Here is a 23,159-nt window from a genome sequence, read left to right on the forward strand (position 1 = left end):
CTACTGATATCATTTTACTTTTCAGGCAACTTAGTGGTATTCCAAAACCGAAATCCTGTTATCCTCATCTAAAATTAGCATAAACTAGATAAATAAATAGATAAATAGGTGATGCTGGAAATGATGCTCTTCAGCCAAGGCTTTTGGAGGACAAGGAGAAAATTTGCCACATTAGGTTCCATATTATTAGCTTCACTTCTTATATTACTTCATACTAAGCTTTCTAATTATATTCTTATCTACACATGTTACAGTATGCCCAAATGCCATGCTAACTTCTGAGTAGATTTAACAGACATGTAGAGGAACAAAAGAGCATCCTAAGGAAGAGAATATTAAAAGATGCATATCTGAAGTCAGTGGCCTTGGTTTGAAGAGTCAGCCACTTTTTACTATGTGTTGTGCAAAAGTTTTAAATTTAGCTCTTTATGAAACATGAATGATGCTAATAGTACCAAATGTTATGAAGATTAAAATTAATATTCCATTGAACCATTTAATGGTCTGCAACATAGTAAATAGTCCATTTCAGCTATTATTAAATTTACCATAATTCTATTTTAATGTCAATAATATGCTCAATATGAATCTTAAATACTGCTCAATACTATTTTGGCTTAAAGATATACAAAAATGGAAAAATCATATGGTCTTTCAATTACTTAGAATATTCTTTTGATGATGTAGCTTTTTTGATGGTTACAGTTAAAATTTAAAACTTTCTAAAAGTACTCTCCTCAGTAAAGATCTAGGAAAAATATATTTTTGGACGAATAGTAGATCTTTTTTAATTTTCTCTTCATCAGATTAAAATATTCTAATTAACTAGGCTCCATCATATATCTTACTGGCTAATGATGTTTCTGTGGCATTCCATTAAACTTATCAGGCATTGCTCTTAAGTAATAAAGACTACCATATATTACTGCTAGCTCATTTTTACCAGTACTGAGTATAATATTATACAATTTTACTATATATTCTAGTATTATACCATTGATACTGTGCTGATTTTATTTTTTACCATGTTAAGCAAATCTGAGGTGTTTAATTTTTCAGTTTCCTCCAGAGGGGAAGTTTGTTCATCTCTCTTTTACCTTTCAATCTCTCAATACTGTTTTTATGTCTATGTCTCCAGAATGTATCCAGCACATAATGTGTATTCAGTGCGTGTATTCTGTGCATTTGTATGTATAATGGATGTCTGAATACCTATTTCTGATTTGTAATTGGTAACTGTTTCTTTTTACCTAGGAATCACTCTCTGTTTTCTTTATCTGGGCCACCTGTCAGAAAAGTACCTTCAGTTCTTCCCCTGCATAGATGAGCATAGAATTCAAGTTAGCCAATCCAGATCTTCTATCCCTGGACATTTTAAGTACAATGGAAGAAAGTAGAGCTCTCTCATCAGATAACTAGCTGTGAGAATTGTTCAAGACAGGAGAGTCTGAAAAACTTGTTTCCACTAGGTGGAGAATGAAGTCAATAGGAAGGAAGTATTTCCCAGAGAAGGAACAGGGTCCAAAGACGGTTACAGAGTTCTCAGTTATATAATGAATGCAGTCAGCCCCAAGAAAGATCTGTCCCATTACTTTATAGCTTTGTGACCAATACTCTTCCTTCTTCAATTGTTAGTTGAGGTGCTTCAAGTTGGGGTTCTGTTTGTTATGTACACTATGATATTGACTGATAGACTCTCACATCACAAAGTAATATAGCTTTGAGATTTTCAATGACATCTTAAGCTGCTGATACTTACAGGCTTATCAATGGAGATGATTAACACAAATCTTATCAAATCTTATCATCAAAACAGAATGATACATTTTATCTTAAAACTAGGAAAATGACATAGCCTCAGTTATGATATCCTACTAACATTCTAAGGCATAGTTTACTCTTCTTTACAATTGGTTAGTTATAGACAGGAATTTGATCCTTATATGAAAATAAAAAATGCATGTTAAGAAAAAACTTCCATTTATTCTCTGGCATCTTTTTAAAACCAATATATTACACACTCTCTCTCTTTGTCTCTGTCTCTGTCTCTCTGTCTCCCTTCCTCCCTCCCTCCCTCTCTTAGAATTGGTAGAAATGAAGAGCCAATGCTTTGCCTCTGTAAAATATATCCCAGTAACTGCTAGATTGTAATTATAGAGACACACAAACACATATATCTTCTAAGCATTATTTTCAATATCCTACAAATGAATAGTGAAAGTCAGATGAAATATAAGAGACTGGTGTCCCAGACATTTACCCTATAAACCAATGACACAAGTCTATGGAACCAAATAACAGCAAGAACTGGAAGGCAAGTGTTTACCTTTAAGACTCTTTAATGCAGATTTACTTTTGTTTGATATCATTCTCATCCTTATTTAATAAGTTGCCTTAGTAGTTCATTTCTAATTTTTAAAACTCTGTCATGAGTTATCCTGATTCTTGGTGATAAAACAACTTACGTTGCACCCTGTAGTTCTCTCCTCACATGTGCCCTGATTCAGACTTGGATTCTCAATCTTGGAAATGTCTCAAGCTTCAAAACTAACCATAACAGTTTATTTTACCAATATCATAAAACTGGGAAGATTTCACAAATATTTTCTGAATGAATAAACAAATTCATAATTGATTAAATGGATGGATTTGTGAATTACAATATGGTCCCTACTATGTAGAAGTTCAATTTAGCTATGAATACAAATAACTAATTTGACAATTATAATTCATTGGGCAATGGAGATAAAGTCTAAATTGTAAGACTGAACAAAAAATGAATGAACTGAGATGAATTCTTCTTTTAATTTTTCACTTTATCTTGATGTTTGTCCTATCATTTGTGTATTGAAAAGTGATTAAAGTTCACTGAATGATCATTCAATGATCTATGAACAAAACATGACTTCTATTAAAGATAGCATAACTGCACAAATCTAACCAGCAGATAAAATATACAAGAATGTTTCATAAGGAAATACTGCTGACAATATTTTGGGAATTTCTGACAGAGAATCTCCCTTAACTAAAGGAATATGTAGAAGAATAATGAAGTTTTATGTCATAACGAAGTTATTTTTAATGACTGTGGGACAAATGATGTTGTACATAGTGTATATGGAAATTTCAAAGAACAATTATTAGGAAACAGCAGAAATATAAAAGGAATAATTAAGAGGATAAACTTGCTTTCAAGCACTTTAATAAATGAAATATCCAGACACTATCTATGCAAGGAATTTTTGAACATATGTAATTTACTGTGTTTAGTTTGACATGTGGGCAATAACAGTTTGTTATAAAATATCAAATGTTGGTTTCTGTACAGCATGAATGCATTTTCTTATTTATGAGTTAGGGGAATCCAAGACCAAGTCACTGGCAGATTTGTCACTTGCCAACTGTTTATAGATAACCATCTTTTCACTAGGTATTACAGGACCAAAGAGGGCCAAGAAGCTCTTTCAGGAAGACTCCATCATATGACCAATTTTTTTTCAAAGTCCTTCATTCTTTCATTACACTGAAAAACAGGTTATGAACTTAGGAATCAAGGAGATGAGAACAAACATACAGCAAACAGCAAACAGCAGAAGTTTAAAACTTTCATAAAAGATGTTACCATACATTTTATGAAGCACATGGGAATTCACACAACAGAGAAGCCATATGTGTGTAACTAGTGTAGGAAAAAAAATTAGTGTAAACTGTAATCTTCCTGTTCAGTAAAGAACATATATTGGAGAGAAAAAATGCTCCATGTGTGGTGTCTGTGGGAAAACTCTGGGCTTTAGAAATTGCAAGAGAACTCAAGATGAATGGAAACCATTTGTGATGACATGAATGGAGTTTAGTTTTCAGTGAATCCTCAGTTTTAACAATATACAAGCAAATGAAGACTGATGAGAAAGAGGATGTATGAAAAGAATGTGAGAGAGCATTTCAAGAAAAGTACACTTAGGATGGAGTAAGTCAAGTTATCCAATCACTGAGAAATCATTCTACATTCCTCAACTCTCAGAAGATGTGTGACAACTCAGTGTTAAAAGGAAATATATTATCCCTGAGACCTGCTGTTTGAGAAAAATAGGTACCTAAATATTTAAGCCACATACATTTGAGGAAAGGAGGTGTTTCTCTACAATGTTCTGCAAAATAGCTAATTTACTTCAGATCAGATGAATTTTGAAATGTTACACTGGGTAGAAAAATTGTTAAAATTTGAAATATATATGTGTTAGAGAAAACTTTAAAAAATTATTTTTATCTTTAGTTGTACAAAGAAGCTATTATTAAACAAACTAGTATATAAATTCAGTGATTCTTGATTGTCACCCCTTTCAATGTTCACTCCAATCCCTCCCAATTTTCTTAATGTTTTTAGAATATGCATTGAATTTTATGATTGATTGCCTTTCCTTCCTCTCCTTATCCAACACCCTCCCTGTGAATCTAACCTTTTACTTTTGAGTATTCAATTTCTACTGCTTAGTTTGTTGAACAATGAGTTAGTCTTTCTAATCATGGTCATTATATCACTATTCAACATAGGCTAGGTATGGAATTAGGACATATGCCCCTTAATGGATGAATGTATCAAGAAAATGATGTATATACACACAATGGCATTTTACTCATCCATTAGAAGCAATGATATTACATCATTTGGTTAAAAAAAAGGGAAGGTCTTGAAAAATATGTATATAGACACTTCTAGGTGGTGTTCAAGTGTACACAAGTGTATTAACGAAAATATGGTTTATTAAGGGGAGAAATCAATGTAATTAGAAAGGCAAACTCACAAACATGCAATGTTCTAGAACAGAAAATTTGTAAGTTCTAGTTTTCCCACTCTTGTGAATATATTTAAAGTATAGGGTGTCAGCATATGAAAGGTATCTAAATACCTATTTATTATATAATTGCTCAAATAGGTAAAATATAGACATTTTAGGACACTATGTGTAAAGAAAATACAATATGTATATGCAATGAAGTCGTAATCAATAAGAAGAATGAAATCCTATAACTTGTTGAGAAATTAAGTAAAATGGAAGCTATAATGCTAAACGAAGTAAGACAGACACGGAATTATAAGCATCACAATTTGGTAGTCGTGTGAAATGAAACAAAAGAAAAGGATGATTTAAAAGTATGTGAGATTAGTAGGGACTGGGAAGGGTTGGGAGGTAGTGGGTAGGTAAGATGTAGATAGAAGACTGGATGGCTATGCTCTTTATATAAAATGAAATATCATATCATAGTTATTAATTTACATAACTACTGTGTGAATATAATAAATGAATTAGTAGAAACTGTTAGCCTGTGTTACAAACTATTGCCATATAGTAGAGTTAAATATAAAAGGACAAGGATTTTAAAGTTGAAGGATAAGACATGAAAAGATATCAAGCTTTTGATCGACTCTGTTGTATTTGCCAAGGTCCTCATGTGATATTGTAAAGAAATATGCAGAAAGAAAGTCCTTAGCATGTGTCTCATTGGTCTCAGAAATCATCTGATATTTTTGAAGAAGAAACAATTTTTTCACTGTAATTTTTCTAAATTTTTCTAGATGAAATTTCTATCACTTCATCCTTATTTAACTACCTTCATTTTTCCTTCCTCCCTCTCTCCTTCCCTCCCTCCCCTCCTTTACCTCACTCCCTCCTTCTCTCTTTCCCTTCCCCCTCCCTCTCTCCCTCCCTTCCTCTCTTCCTTCCTTCCTTCCTTCTCTCCCTCTTTCCTTCTTTCGTTCTCCCCCTCCTTCTCTCCCTTTCTCTTGTATTCTTTCTTGCCTTTTTTCTATTAGTATTGGTTTCATGAAATACACTCAGCAAAGGAGGCCCTACAAATGCAGAAATGGAACCTTCCAAGGTGATGAGGGCAAATAGTCAATAACATTTATAAACATATCAGTGACAGACATTGTTCATTACATACTTAGCATTATCATGACAACCTTCCACATATTTTTTTCTATTTAAACATCATCTTGACTATAAGAAACTAGCTTTGTGTGTCTTTAAACTTGTCTAGGCATCATGAAACAAATGCCACTTGTCTCTAGGGCACAATGTATGATGTAGATGGAACTAAAACACAATTTTTTATACACTTAAATATCAATATCAAGGGCTGGGAAGGTGGCTCAGTGGTAGAGTGCTTGTCTTGCATACATAAGGACCTGGGTTTGATTCCTTAGCATCACATAAGCAGAAAAAGACAGAAGTGGTGCTGTGGCTCAACTGGTAGAGCACTAACCTTGAGCTGAAGAGCTGAGGGACAGTACACAGGCCTAGAGTTCAGGCCCACTACCGACAAAAAAGTCAATATCAATTCCTAGTTAAGTTCCCATATAAGTCACCCTCACATCCAGCTTAAATGTTTAATCAACCTTGTCTTGATTTTTCTAAAAATTTTTCCTTTACAGAATAGTTCTACCCACTCACACTGTGTTCCCATAATCTTTACTAACATGCAGTTTATTATGACTTATGATATATTTGCTTTTAGTACAGTAGATCAGAAAGCTTACAAGTAAGGAGTCAGTTTTGACCCACATTTCTGACTCACTCTTGCACAACAGATTTGTAAGTGTGGCTGAATAAGGACCACTGGTGTGACATCTGAAAGCTTGGCTATTCATGGGTGTTAGGGCATGTTGTTTATTCCAGAAAGAATTCAAATATATTTTTGAGATTAATTTGTCAATTGGCAGAAAAGAAACATTCATCTTAAATATTAGGATTCCAGTGTTTTTGTATAGCTGGGAAGACTTAGAAACATTTATTTGTAACTCTCAAACATTCTTCCCTGACAATTGTGGGCTGAGGTGAGGGGAGTCATCTGCTCCCAACAGGTCTGAAATATATCATCCTCAACAGTTCTTGACTGTCCATTTCTGAAACTGTGATTCCTTCCCAACTTAACTTGTTCTATTTGTAGAGTTCTAACCCTATTAGCTCTATACTTCCTCAAAATCCCTAATATCTGAATAGCAACATAATGGATATGCTCCATAAAAGTTTAAAAAGAGATAGGCGCCCATGGCTCAAGCCTGCAATCCTAGTTACTTAGGAGGCTGGGATCTGAAGATGATTTGAGGCCTGAGACTCTTATCTCCAATTAATTTTTTTTCTTTTTTGTTGTTTGTTTGTTGGTCATAAGACTTGAAATCTGGGCTTGGGTGCTATCCCTGCACTCTTTGGCTCAAGGCAAGCATTCTAGTGCTTGAGCCACAGTGCCACTTGAGGTTTTCTAATGGTTAATTGGAGATAAAAGTCTCATGGACTTTTCTTACTGGGCTGGCTTTGAACCATGATCCTTAGATCTCAGCCTCCTTAGTAGCTAAGATTACAGGCATGAGCCGGCACCCAGCTCCAATTAATTTCTAAAAAACCAAAAATACAGAAAATGGAGCTGTGGCTCAAATGTTAGAAGGCTAGTCTTTAGAAAAAAAATCTCAGAGACAGTGCCCAGGCCATGAGTAAAAAACACAGGACCAACAAAAATAAAGAAATAATAAGTGAATAAAAATAAAGTAGGAAGTGGAGCTATGGCTCAAGTGGTAGAGTGCTTGCCTTGAGTTGAAGAGCTCTGGGACGTTGCCCAGGCCCAGAGAGCAAGCCCCACAACCAACGAAAAGAAATGAAATAAAAATAAAGTAAAATATAAAATAAGAAAACTTAAAATAATATCAACTATAATTCAAAGCTATCAAAATTTTATCAGTACAATATTCATAATAGATTATCATTTTCACTTATGGATAGATTATCTAGACAAAAATCTCAGCAAAGAAAGCTCAGACCAAAGTAATTGCATTGACCAAATAGACTTAACAGACATCTATAGAATAAATTATCCAGCAACATCAGAATATACATTCTTTTCAGCAACGCATGGAACAGTCTTGAAAATAGATAATATTTTAGGTCACAAAGTAAACCTGTGCAAATTCCAGAAATTGAAAGATTTCCTTGCATCCCATCAGACCACAATGGAATAAAATGAGAGCTCAACAACAAAAGCTATCATTAAAAGTAACTCCTGGAGACTGGGCAACACAATGCTGAATAGTCAGTGGGTCACTGAAGAGATTAGTAGGGAAATTCAAATGTTCATGAAATTTAATAAAAATGAACATATAAAATACCAGTTCCAAGATCCAGAGGAAGATGGCAGAGGAGAAACTGGGGGCTAAACAAGCTCCACTAGAAAGCAGCTTTAGTGCTCCAATGAGCAGTCCTAGGCTAGAGAATCCCACCAAGTGTTCCATCACAGTACAGAGAGTTTGGCCAGAGAGGGAAAATTCAGGCAGCTTTGTCAAGGAGACAGATCTGAAAACTTGCTGGTAGCCACAGCTGTGGTGGCAGCAGCTACAGCGACTGCCATATCAACCGGGAGAGTCCAGGACAAAGACAGCAGAGGTGGTGCATGAAAGGATTCTACTCACCACCAGCAAGAACTAACAAGGAGCAGAAATCTTCATCCTGATGATTGCAGACCAGGGACAGCCCAGGAACCAAGTCAGGCATGAGTAGAACCCTGACATCCTCACTCCTCACAGAGCAGTGGTGGGAAGGTAGCCCCTCCCCCACCACCAGAGAAGATCTCCATCTTTGATACTGACAAAGGCCCAGCCAAGCAGCTAGCTCCAACTCAGGCCTTCGAAGAAAACAATAGGAGCCATTCAGCAGGTCACAGGAACCTGACCTGACCTGCCAGGCTCAGCTCCACCCAGGGAAAAGTCACCCTGCCCAGGCAGAGGAAGCTCCATACCTAGGAGTGACTTTCTTCACTGGGTAAACAGAGCCAGAGGCTGCCCCTCCCCACTGCAGCCCAAAAAAACAATTGAAACTCAGTAAACATAAACCTTGAGAATGGCTCCAGGATGGGCTCTGTGAGTGTCTCAGGAGCTAGCCACTCAGGGAAAAGCTACTGATTGCTGATAGGCCTCAACCCTACCCAGAACCTAGCCTCATCACATCAACTCCAAGCTAGAGGAAACAGCCATCTCCCTCTTTTTTGATTCTCAAAGCAGATCTCCCTCCCACTGAACTACCCTGGGAGGAGTATCACATTTTTCTGCCTGCTCAAATAAAGTGACTTAAAAAAACCAATCAAGCCACAGGAAAACCAACCATCACAGCAGACCAGAGACTCCATCAAAAGACTGGCTACAGACACAGGGGAGATACAAGATCATCCCTGCCCCCCCACCAAAAAAAAATGAAAGACTCCTTTTTCTACCTATTTTTAAAAAAAAATTGTTTTCTATTTTTTTCTTTCATAATTTTTATTTTAGGTGTGTGTGTGTGTGTGTGTGTGTGTGTGTGTGTATGTATGTATGTATGTGTTTAAGTCTCTTTTAACTGGTCCTTTTTTTTTCTTTTTTGTGTGACTTAATTGCTGTTCTGCTCATCTTCAGATATATACCCATTGTTGATTATTAGACATTATCCCTCATTGTGTACATACTTAATTCAGAAATTTATAACTTAATTCACAACTTCTTAGGCTTAACTTATTTAATAGCAGTATTATTTCTTTATACCTATATAATTTTTAAGTATGCCAATTTTACGATTTTTTAAATTTTTTTAATTTTTCCTTTTTACCTCTCTCCTCCTCTCACACTATCTTTGTCTTCTCTCAGTATCATTTCTTTATAGTTACATAATTTTTAAGTGTTTCATTTTTTAAATTTAAATTTTTGCTTTTTCATTTTTTCTTCTTCTTTTTTTTAATCTCTCTCCTTTCATTTTGTCATACCCATTTCCCTCTCTGAGATTAAGACTTAGTTAAATTCACTCTTTTTACCTCTCCATATCCATTTAATCCTATTTTCCCCCACAATTCTCCCTAAACCTATTAATTTTAGGTCTGCTGAATCCCTCTTTGATGTTCTTAGCCCACTAATCCATAGTTGTTTGATGTTGAATAGATTGTATCTGTTGAACTAGATTGTATCTGCAGCCATTTTCACTGTGCAACTACAGGACTCTGGTTGATGTTTGCCTTAAAATTATAGTGGTCTAGCACAAAATTGGTGTTAGTTTCATACCAAAAAGGCAAAACAAGCAAGAGAAATACAAGAAAAAAAATGGCAAGTCCGGGTATATCAACTCCCACTCACAAAAGACACTTAGGTGACAGAACAATTAATGAATAATGCAGAAGAGAGTTCCCAAAAAGCTCTACAAACACTACTGGTAAACATGAATGAAAAAATTGAAAACCAGCAAAGGACTCAGTGTGAGCGTGATAGGGAGCGAGTTAATACAGGAATCTCATGAGCATGAGGAAGCTAATCAAAGACTAATACAGGAATTGCATGAGTAGGCTGAGAACAGTCAAAGAGAAATACAGGAATTGTGTGAGCAGGTTGAGAACAGTCAAAGAAAAACACAGGAATTGCATGAGCAGGCTGAGAATAGCCAAAGAGAAATACAGGAATTGCTTGAGCAGGTTGAGAACCATCAAAGAAAAACATAGGAATTGCGTGAGCATGAGGAAGTTAATCAAGGGGTAATACAGGAATTGAATGAGAGGGATGAGAATAGACAAAGATCAATAGAGGAATTCATGGAATCCATAAACAGACAGCTGAAGAAATCCAGGGAGACCACAAAGGGAATGCTGAATGGAGCCTTACAGAAGGAAAGGGAATCCAAGGAAGCCATAACCAATCAACTAAGTGATTGGAGAATAAACACTAAACACCAAATTAAGGAAGTAAAGAAGTTCATACAAGATCTAAAATAAAGCTCCAACAAAGAATTTAAAGCCATCAAAGCCAACCAATAAGAAGGAAAAGAAATAAAAAACAAAGAAGTCTTGACAGTAGGTTAGACCATGCAGAAGATCAAATCTTGGGGATTGAAGACAGCCTAGATATTATAGAGAAAGAACATACAACTATCCAAAACAAATCCAATAAATATGATAGATCTATCATCAGAAGGCCTAATCTGAGGAGTAGAGGAGCACCTAGAGAGAGAAGTTAATGGTCTAGGAAATTTATTTAACAGGATCCTAGCAGAGAATTTCCCAAACATGCAAAAAGATAGGCCTATTCAGATACAAGAAGCTTTTAGAACCCCAAATAGACCAGATCAGAACAGAACATCCCACCGTTACATTATAATCTGAACAGGATCAATTCTGACCAAGGAAAGGATCCTTAAAGCTGTCAAGGAGAAAAGATCAATCACCTAAAAAGGGAAAATAATTAGAATATCCTCAGATTTCACAACAGAGACAATTAAAGCAAGAAAAGCCTGGAACAATGTATGCATGCCCTAAAGACAAACAGCTATCAACCAAGAATACTATACCCAGCTAAACTCTCCCTGATAACCAAAGGTCAAATAAAAGCCTTCCACGGCAAAGAAAAACTGACACACATATCTTCACCAAACCAGCCCTCCAAAAGATACTTTAAGATATCCTACACATAGAAAACCAACAAGACCACAATAAAGGCCAAGAAACTGCACCCAAACAGAGAATTCAAGAACCATAGGAGGAACCCAGTTGTCACAGCCCCCAAGAAGGTTGATAACATGGCAGGAACTACCAAACACCTCTTCAGTCCTAACTCTCAACATTAATGGACTTAACTCTCCAATTAAGTGACATGGAATGTCTAGTTGGATTGAAAAGCAAAATCCTTCTATCTGCTGCCTTCAAAAGTCACACCTTTCCCCCCCAAAAAAAAAAACATATTTTGAAAGTGAAAGGCTGGAATAAAATCTACCAAGCAAATGGCTCATATAAACAGGCAGGAGTTACAATCCTAATATCAGATAAAATAGGCTTCAAATTAAAATTAGAAGAGATAAAGAAGTTCACTACATACTAATTAAGGGATCTCTCCTTTAGGAGGACATTACAATTCTATCTATTCCCCAAACAATGGAGCACCCAAATTTATCCAAGAAACACTACTTTCCCTCAAATCTCACATAGATTCAAAGATATTAATTGTTGGGAATTTTAACACACCACTATCCCCACTAGATAGATCAACTCAGCAAAAGTTCTACAGAGAAATTGTAGATCTAAACAACTGCATACATCAACTAGATTTAACAGACATCTACCGAATATTTTACCCAGAAGCATCAGAATACACGTTTTTCTCAGCAGCCACAGAACATTTTCCAAAATTTGGGTCACAAAGCAAACTTGTTCAAATTCAGAAACATTGAAGTTATGCCCTGCATTCTCTCAGACCACAAGGATATAAAATTAGAACTCAAAAGCCACCAAAAGCCACCAAAGAAAGTCCTGTAACACATGGAGGCTGACCAACACACTGTTGAGTCACCAGTGGATTATGGAAGAGATTAGAAAGGAAATTCAAATGTTCATGGTATTCAACAAAAATGAACACACATATCACCAGCTCCTCTGGGAAACAGCAAAGGCAGTATTCAGAGGCAAGTTTATAGCTCTGAGCTCCTACATCAACAAATTGGAGTGATCGGAAACCAACAATTTAATGAGACGTCTGAATCTCCTTGAAAAAGAGCAGCAAGCTAAATCCCAATACAGTAGACGGAAAGAAATAATTAAAATTAAATCAGAATTAAACGAATTAGAATTAAAAAAAACATAGAAATAATCAACAAAACAGAGTAGGTTTTTTGAAAGAAATAAGAAAATTGCCAGATACTTAGCAAATTTGATCAGAAAATAAAGAGAACATACCCAATTAAACTCAGAGATGAGAATGAAACATCACCACAGAAACATCCAAGATTCTGAACTATAAGGAAATACTTCTAAAACCTTTATACTGATAAGATTGAGAATCTGGAAGAAATAGATGATTTCCTAGCAAATATCGACTAAAGTACTGTGCGTTAAATCAACTTAATGGGTCCATTTCAAGCATTGAAATATAAAAAGTAGTAAGAGACCTCCCATCTAAGAAAAGCCTAGGACCGGATGGATTTACAGGAGAATTCTACAAGGCCTTCAATGCAGAACTCACACCAATACTCCTCCAACTTTTCAATGAAATTGAAAGAGAAGTTCACTACCGAACTCTTTCTATGAAGCTACCATATCCCTCATCCCCAATCCAGGCAGGGACTCATCAAAGAAAGAGAGCTATAAACCCATTTCTTTCATAAACATGGATGCAAAACTTCTCAACAAAATTGTGCCAATCAACTTCAACAATTCAACCAAAAAAATCATACACCATGATCAAACAGGATTAATTTTAGGGATACAAAGCTGGTTCAATATACACAAATCAACTAATATAATTCATCACATCAACAAGAGTAAGGAAAAAAAACACATGGTTATCTCAATAGATGCAGAAAAAAAGCATTTGACAAGATCCAACAATTCTATATGATGAAGGTTCTGGAAAAATTAGGAATCCATAGAACATTCCTCAATACAATAAAAGCTATATATGACAAACCTGCAGCCAGCATTATACTTAATGGTGAAAAACTAAAGCTATTTCCTCTTAACTCAGGAACAAGACAAGGATGTCCACCCTCTCTACTTCTCTTCAATTTAGTATTAGAATGCCTAGCTACAAGAATAAGACAAGATGCAAACATAAAGGGGATCCAAATGGGGAAACATGAAGTAAAACTCTCCTTTTTTGCAGATGACATGATCTTATATTTAAAGAATCCCACAGACTCCACTCCCAAATTACTCAAGTTGATGGGAAACTTTGGCAAAGTAGCAGGGTATAATATTAACCCTCAAAAATCAATGGCTTTTCTGTATGCAAACAATGAGAAGAGCACACTGAAATCAGGAAAACAACTCCCTTTGTAATAGCCCCACAGAAAATAAAATACCTAGGAATTAACTAAAGAAGTAAAGGACCTCTACGATGAAAACTTTAAAAACTTGAAAAAGGAACTCAAAGCAGACCTTAGGAAGTGGAAAAACCTCTTATGCTCCTGGATCGGAGGATCAACATCATGGAAATGGCAATACTTTCCAAGGCTATCTACAGCTTTAATGGGATAACTATCAGTATTAGAACCTCAATGGAAAAATTCATATGGAACAATAAAAGACCCTGACTAGCAAAAATGATCCTTAACAGAAAGAACAGTACTGGAGGGATATCAATACCAAATTTCAAACTATAAAGCCATAGGAATAAAAACAGCTAGGTACTGGCACAAGAAAAGACCTCAGGACCAATGGAATAGAATTGAAAATCCAGAAATGAACCCAAGGACCTATAGCTACCTAATCTTCCAAAATAAGGGAGCTAAAAAAAATAGAATGGAAGAAAGCCTCTTCAGTAAATGGTGCTGGCAAAATTGGTTAATCACTTGTAGAAAACTAAAGCCAGATCCTTGTATATAACCCTGCAGCAGAATGAACTCCAAGTGGATCAAAGACCTCGGAGTCAAAGCAGACACATTAAAAATATTACAGGATGGAATAGGAGAAACCATAGCTCTCCTTGGCACAGGCTGAAGTTTTTTTTTAATAGAGACCCAGAACACAACAAATCAAAGAAAGGTTGGACAAATGGGATTGCATGAAATTGCACAGTTTCTGCACGGCAAAGAACACAGCTAGCAAGATCAATAGATTGGGAGAAGCTCTTCACTTGCCATACAATGGACACTGGTCTCATATCTAAAATATACATGGAACTCAAAAAATTAAATCCCCCAACAACAAATCCTCAAAGAAACAACTGCCCAATAAATATGTGAACTAAAGACTTAAAGAGAAACTTTTCTGAAGAAGAAATAAGAATGGCCAATAGACACATGAAGAAATGCTCAACTTTTCTATCCATAAAAGAAATGCAAATCAAAACAATATTGAGATTCCACCTCACCCTAGTTAGAAAGGCTATAATCAAGAAATCTAATAACAATAGATGCTGGAGGGGATGTGGACAGAAGGGAACACTGCTGCATTGTTGGTGGGAGTGTAAACTTGTTCAACCCCTTTGGAAAGCAGTATGGAGGTTCCTCAAAAGACTCCACATAGAACTCCCTTATGACTCAGCAATCCCACTTTTGGGCATTTACCCAAATGATCACAAACAAGACCATACTAAAGCTACCAGCACTACTATGTTTATTGCAGCATTATGTACCATAGCTAAGATATGGAACCAACCCAGATGTCCCTCAGTAGAATGAATGGATCAAGAAAATGTGGAAATGTGGTACATATATATATATATATATATATAGGAATTCTATGCCTCCATCAGAAAGACTGACTTAGCCCCATTGTTAGGAAATGGAAAGACTTGGAAAAAATTATATTAAGTGAAGTAAGCCAAGCCCAAAGAAACATAGGTCCCATGGTTTCCCTTATTTGCAATAACAAGTATATGTCTGGGACAAGTAGAAAAGTCAAAAACTATATACATATAACCAGATAAGATGAAGTTATGCAAAATGAACCCCAAGATTGGGACACAAGTGGTTTTTTTCTTTTTTACTATTTTTCTAATATATTTATAAGGTACCATGTGATTTTTTTTGTTGCTTTGTATGTCCCCTCCCCCCACCATGCTATAACCCCTGTTTTCACTATATTTGATGTTGGTATAATTTGGGGAGGGGAATGTTCAAATAGGGATACAGGTTGACCCATTTTAACAATGAAATATACAAGACACTATGTTGAAAAACAAACTTTACAATTTAGACATAGGATGGGAGTGTAGTTGTGGAGGTGGGAAGGAAGGGATGGTAGAGGAAAATCAAAGGAGGAGGCAACAATGCTTAATAAGAAATGTACTCATTACCTTGCTCATGTAACTGTAATCCCTCTGTACAGTATTTTCACAATAAAAAACATTAAAAAATTAAAAAACGAAATGTCACAATAAAAGAAAATACCAGTTACTTTGAGACACACAAAGGCCATACTCAGGAAAGTGTATAGCTCTGAAAGCCTACATCAACAAATTGGAGAAATCTCGAATCAACACTTTTTGATACACTTAAAGAGACTTGAAAATCAGGAACAAACCAAACTCTAAACCTGTAGATGGAAACAAATAATGAAAATTAAGCCATAAATAAATAAATTAGAGACTAAACAAACCTAGAAAGAATGCTGTTAGTTCTTTGAAAAAAATGAACAAAATTGGCAGATGTTTAATAAATCTGATTAAAAAAGAAAGAGAACACACTCAATAAAACTAGCGATAAAAATGGGAAAATCACAACAGAAATAAGCAAGATTACAATAAAATAAGGAAATTGTTTTCAACCTTTATGCCAACATTGGGAGAAACTGGGAGAAATGGAAGCATTACTAGAGAACATTGACATTTCCAAACTAAACCAAGTTTTAAACTAATTAAATTGACCTATAACAAATAATGAAATTGAAATGACAATAAAATCGATGTTTAATTAATCATGTCCAGGTGTAATGATTTGTCTTTTAGTATCCATTGGGCTTACTTGAAAATTTATGGGCACATTCTAGTTACAACGAATGAGGGAAACCATGCAGCCTAAGTTTCTTTGGGTCTGGCTTACTTTGCTTAATATTTTTTCAGTCTTTCCATTTCCTTACAAGTGAGGCAATGTCAGTATGGCTGATGGAAGCATAGAATTACATTGCAAATATATATACTACATTTTCTTGATCCATTCATCTGCTAAGGGGCATCTGGTTGATTCTATATCTAGGCAATGGTAAATAATGCTGCAATGAACATGATTGTACTGGTGGCCTGGTTTGTGGTCAGTTGGATAGATGCCCAGAAGTAGGATTTCTGGGTCATGGGGGAGTACTTTATTGATAATCTTAGGAGAGGATCACAAGGGCTCAATAGCTATGTGCAAAGGGTCATATAAAATTATGCTTATTGAAATGAACTCCAAGAAATGGAAGTAAGGTTTTTTTTTAAATTAGAATTTTCAGTTCTTTTTTTTTCTTTTTTCTTTCCTTCACTTGCTGTTTTTGATTTCTGTACCCTTTGTCTTGTGTATAAGTTACTCTGATTTTGGGAGGGAAAGGGGAAGCACAGAAATTGTGGGACAAAAGGGAACCAAATCAGCAGTGAAACCCACTTGTCACTATGTTGAAAGTGATTGATACAACTTTAGAGGGAGGGAAGTTGAGAGGGAAAAATACTGGGAGAGAATACCTTCTCTGTACCCCTCTGTACATTACCTTTACTATAAAATAAAATAAAAAAATCATAAAGAGGATAAAACTGGCAATAAAAGATCTCCCATCCAAGAAAAGGACATGACTTAATGGATTTATAGCTGAATTCCATAAGACCTTTAAAGAAAAACTCACTCCAATACTTCTCAAACTCTTAAATGAAATAGAAAGGAAAAGATCACTACTAAACATATTGCCAACACCAGATAACACTCATCCCAATTGGGCTGGGAAGGTGGCTCAGTGGTAGAGTGCTTGTCTTGCATGCTTGAGGCCCTGGGTTCGATTCCTTAACACCACATAAGTAAAAAGATAAAAGCCGGAAGTGGCGCTGTGGTTCAAGTGGTAGAGTGCTAGCCTTGAGCTGAAGAGCTGAGCGACAGCGCCCAGGCCCAGAGTTCAGGCCCCACAACTGGTCCCACTCTTTTGCCCCCCCAAAAAAACACTCATCCCAAAACTAGACAGAGATTCATCAAATAAAAAGAACTATAGACTCATCTTTTTGATGAACACTAAAGCAAAACTTCTCAGTAACATTCTGGCCAACTGAATTCAACAACTAACCAAACAAAAAAAAAAAAACCAAACCAAACAAACAAAAAACAAAAAACAACACCATACACTAAGATCAAACAGGATTCATGATTCAATTCAGGGATGTAAAGTTGGTTCAATAAACACAAATCAATAAATGTAATTCAACATATCATCAAAAGCAAGACAAGAACTATATGATCATCTCAATATATGCAGAAAAAGCATTTGACAAGCGTTAACACCTCTTTATGATAAAAGTTTGGAGAAGCTAGGAATCCATGAAACATTTCTCAATATATGAAGGGCTGTATATGACAAATTACAGCCAGCTTTGTACTTAGTAGGGAAAAGTTAAAACAATTTTCTCTAAAATCAGGAATGAGATAAGGATGTCCACTCTCTCCACTCCTCTTCAGCATAGTACTGCAACTCTAGCCACAGTAATGCAGCAATATAAAAATATCAAAGGGATCCAAAAATAGAAAGAAGTAAAACTCTCCCTCTTTGCAGGTGATATGATCCTATATTTAAAGAACCCTATAGATTTCAGTTGCCCAAACTGATTCTAAAGTTTGGAAAGTAGCAGTGTATAAAATCAACCAACAAAACTCATTAGCATTTCTGTACATCAATAATGAGAATAAATAGATAAAAGAAGGATTGGATAAATGGTATTGTATCAACCTGAAGTGTTTCTGCACTTCTGAATAGTTAACACGATTAATAGAAAGCCTGAAGAATGGGATTTTTTTTTTACCAGCTATGCATCAGATAATGCCTTATATCTAAAATATACTTAGAGCTCCAAAAATTAACCCTCTCTCAAATAAACCCTCAAAAAATCAACTACCCATTTAACCAATGGGTGAAAGATGTGAAGAGAGACTTCCAGAGGAAAAAGTAAGAATGCCCAATAGACACATGAAGGAATGTTTCACATCTATAGCCATAAAAGAAATGGAAATTAAAACAACACTGGGAATGTACTCCACCCCACTTAGAATGGCAATTAACAAGAAAACTAACAATAATAAATGTTGCCAGAGATTGGCAAAAAAAAAACAACAACAAAACAACAACTCTACACTGTTTATGGGAATGTAAACTTGTTCAACCACTCTGGAAAGGAGGATGGAGGTTTTTCAAAAGACTAGCCTATGACTCAGCAATTCTACCCTGGGCATTTATCAAATATAACACAAACAATGCCACACCAAAGCTACCAGCACAACCATATTCATTGTAGCATTGTTTACCAAAGCTAACATATGGATGAATGGATCAAGACAATGTGGTATATATAGATAATGGAATTCAATGCTTCTATCAGAAAGAATGATATTAAACCATTAGTAAGGAAATGAAAAGACCTGGAAAATTCGATTAAGTAGAGTAAGCCAGACCCAGAGAAACATAGGTTGCATGGTTTCCCTAATTTGTTATAACTAGAATGTATCCATAAATCTACAAGTAAACACACTGGATGGTAAAAAGAAAATGCACTGAGACATGATTAATTATATGGGCCTCTGGACATTCACACAGTGAAACCAAAGAGCAGATCACAAATTCTCAATAGCTATGTGTATATGATCTTATAAAATAATATTTTACAGACTGGGAAGGTGGTTCAGTAGTAGCATACTTGTCTTGCATGCATGAGGCCCTGAGTTAGATTTCTCAGAACCACATAAAGCAGAAAAAGCTGAAAATGGCACTGTGGCTCAAGTGGTAGAGCGTTAGCCTTGAGCTGAAGAGCTGAGGAACTGCGCACAGGCCCAGAGTTCAGGCCCCATGACCACCACCACCAACAACAAAAATTACAAAATGAACTCCAAGAAATAGAAATGAAATGTTGTTGTAGTTTTCTTTTCCTTTTGTCTGGTTTTTTAGTGTATTTGTCTTTGGGAGGGAAATGATGGACACAGAAAAGGTGGGACAAAGAGTGAACAAATATAGCAGTGATACTAACTGAATTCTATGTGGGAAATGAACAATCCAACATATGGGTGGGTACTGGAGGGTAAAATTGGGAGAGAACAAAGGAAGAGATGACACGGTTCAATAAGAAATGTATCTGCGTTATATAACTCTAACCACTCTGTACATCCCCTCTACAATAAGATACATTAAAAAAAAAAGAATCTCAAAAAAAAAGTCCTGGAGGAATAGCAATACCAAATTTCAAACTCTACTACAAAGCCATAATAATGAAAACAGCTTGGTACTGGCACAAGAATGGACCTGAAGACCAATGGAATAGAACTGAAGACCCAGAAATGAACACACAGACCTATAGCCACCTAATCTTCGATAAGGGAGCTAAAAAATATAGAAGGAAAAAAGACAGCCTCTTCAGTAAATAGTGCTGGCAAAATTGTTTAAACACCTGTAGAAAACTAAAGCTAGATCCCCATATATCACCTTGCACCAGAATCAACTCCAAATGGATCAAAGACTTTGATGTCAAAGCAGACACTCTGAAAACATTACAGGATGGAATAGGAGAAACTAGGGCACCTTGGCACAGGCCGAAATTTTCTTAATAAAGACCCAGAAACACAACAAATCAAAAAAAGGTTGGACAAATGGGGTTGCATGAAATTGCAGAGTTTCTGCATGGCAAAGGACATAGCTAGCTAGATCAATAGAAAGCTCAGAGATTCAGAGAATATCTTTACTAGCCATACAATGGATAAGGGTCTCATATCTAAAATATACTTAGAACTCAAAAAATTAAATCCCCTAACAACAAATCATCAAAGAAACAACTGCCCCATTAATAAGTGGGCTAAAGACTTAAAGAGAAAATTCTCTGAAGAGGAAATAAGAATGGCCAATAGACACATGAAGAAATGCTCAACCACTCTAGCCATAAAAGAAATGCAAATCAAAACAACATTAAGATTCCACCTCACCCTAGTTAGAATGGCTATAATCAAGAACTCTAATAACAACAGATCCTGGAGTGGATGTGGCCAAAAGGGAACCCTACTGCATTGTTGTTGGGAGTGTAAACTTGTTCAACCACTTTAGAAAGCAGTATGGAGGTTCCTCAAAAGACTCCACATAGAACTCCCCTATGACCCAGCAATCCCACTTTTGGGCATTTACCCAAACGATCACAAACAAGGCTATACTAAAGCTACCAGCACAACTATATTTATTACAGCATTATGTACCATAGCTAAGATATGGAACCAACCCAGATGCCCCTCAGTAGATGAATGGATCAAGAAAATGTGGTATGTATACACAATGGAATTCTATGCCTCCATCAGAAAGAATGACATTGCCCCATTGTTATGATATGGAAAGATTTGGAAAAATATATTAAAGTGATGTAAGCCAGGCCCAAAGAAACATGGGTCCCATGGTCTCCCTTATTTGCAATAACTAGTACAAGTCAAGGACAAGCAGAAAAGGTAAAAAGTTATGTACATATGATCATATAAGATGCTGTTAAATGAAATGAACCCCAAGATAGGGACACAACTTGTTTTTTCGTTCTTGCTATTATTTTTAATGTATCTAAAATGTACTATGTGATTTTTTTGTTTCTCTTGTATGTTTTTCCACCACCCTGTTTTCACTGTATTTGAATTGTGGTGTCCTGCATCTTGTATATACATTTTTCTAATTTGAGGAGGTGTAAGGAAATGTTACAACAAAATGCTACAACAAGGATACAGGTTGACCCATTGTAACTATGAGATGTGCAAGACACTATATAGAAAATGAACTTTACAACTTAGGGCGGGAAGGGGGAGTTGGGGAGGTGGGGTTGGGAAGGGATGGTAGGGGTAAAACAAAGGAGGAGGTAGCAATGCTCGATAGGAAATGTACTCATTACCTTACTCATGTAACTGTAATCCCTCTGTATACTATTTTTACAATAAAAACATAAAATAAGAATCTCAAAATTCAAAGCTATCAATATGGTATCAGTACAATATGTACAATAAACTATCCACATACCACAGTTAAACCTATTTTACCTATATAAGCTAAGAAAAGTGAACTACCTTAAGTAGTATTTTTCATTACCATATGAATATTAAAATGTGCAATAGGGATGCTAAAAATGATAGACATAATTTACTTTCTAAAGTAAAAGTTGATTCTATATGTAACAGATTCATTCCTTCTCATAGCTATTTCAGTTCACACATGTAAGAAGTACATAATAGAAGTATAGTACTATTTGTAGTGATTACAGTTGTAGTAAAACCTTCCTAAGTCAAAATCTTCAGTGTTTGTCAAGCTGTACCTTGAGATTGTGGGTAGTTAATGCAATGAATTGCTACACAAATGTACTAAATAAGTTGTTTGTACAAGAACTGTTTACTTGACAATTTTTAGAGTTATGAATTCCTAACAATGTAAATGCATTATAAGCAAAATGTAGGTATTGCTTAGCTTAGTATTTTGATATAATAACTACAAATCATCTTTATTCTTTGAGGCAAGACTTTTTCTACATAATACCTCTGTATCATAGTTCAAGGTGCAATATTATTTGAATACGATGAAGTATTTTTTCTTGCAAAATGCATTATTTCACTCTGACTTTTCATCATCTCTGACAAGTCTTCCCCCAAGTCAACTGACTATTATCTGACTCTTTTTAGCAGAGTATGCACAAAAAGGAGGCCACCACTAAGAGTAAATCCCAATTCAATAGACATTCATTACATTAGAAACACCATTTTTAATAACAGGAGAGTTGTCAGTAAAACAATAAATGTCCAAATATGATGAATCACAGGCTTGTCCCCATCTAAAGCAGCAGAATATCATATCAGCTTAGCCCAGTTACTCTTAGTCTAGTAACAGATTAAAAACCACAGTTATATATCTTTATCTGTTGTTTTCAAGGAGCCATACAACGTCTTGGGATAAATAGAAGCACAGATATCTCACAACCACTGGCAATCATTTTTCTGCCAATGATAATACAACTACTTTATGGTACAGAAAATAATTTCCAAAGCAGTTGAAATTGATAGTAAAAGTATGTCATACCTGCGTAACTTTTTCAGTCACATTGTGCGTTCGATCTTTAACCTTGGGTGCAATAATAGTTTTATCTGAAGAAGGAGGGGATGTATTCTTTTTTTCAGTTTTGACATCTGAAAAATTCAAAGTGAGCTGTGGAATCTTGTTAATGGTGCTGTATTTGTTGAGGTTCGAATCCGATGTAGACCCCAGGAGGCTGGACTTGATATGATTAAAAGGCCCTAAAAAATTAAAAAGTATTTATAAAAATAACATCGGAAGAAGTATAAAAAAAAGAGATGATCTGAATGCTCTGTTAATGACTCATGAGCAATGTGGCCTAGATGTGACTAAACATAGTCTGATAATATATGAACACAGAAGTTTGGGTCATGTTTTGCCACACAAAGCAACATGTGAGTCTCAAGAAGAAAAAAAAAAGCAAAAACAGAAACAAAAAG

The 23,159-nt window shown here is 35.6% G+C and overlaps 1 protein-coding gene across 3 annotated transcripts in view; it reads right to left on the bottom strand.

Moving 5' to 3' along the window:
- The window catches only part of Kcnh7 (potassium channel, voltage gated eag related subfamily H, member 7), a 463,174-nt gene that overhangs the window by 113,282 nt on the left and 326,733 nt on the right, over positions 1-23,159 (bottom strand). For all 3 annotated transcript variants that reach the window (XM_013027877.1, XM_013027869.1, XM_013027883.1), the window contains one exon: positions 22,726-22,940. In XM_013027877.1, coding sequence (XP_012883331.1) covers positions 22,726-22,940 — 215 coding nt within the window. The remainder of the gene's footprint in view (positions 1-22,725; positions 22,941-23,159) is intronic.

This window comes from Dipodomys ordii, unplaced genomic scaffold (assembly GCF_000151885.1).
Source record: "Dipodomys ordii isolate 6190 unplaced genomic scaffold, Dord_2.0 Scaffold5, whole genome shotgun sequence".
NCBI classification, from domain to species: domain Eukaryota; kingdom Metazoa; phylum Chordata; class Mammalia; order Rodentia; family Heteromyidae; genus Dipodomys; species Dipodomys ordii.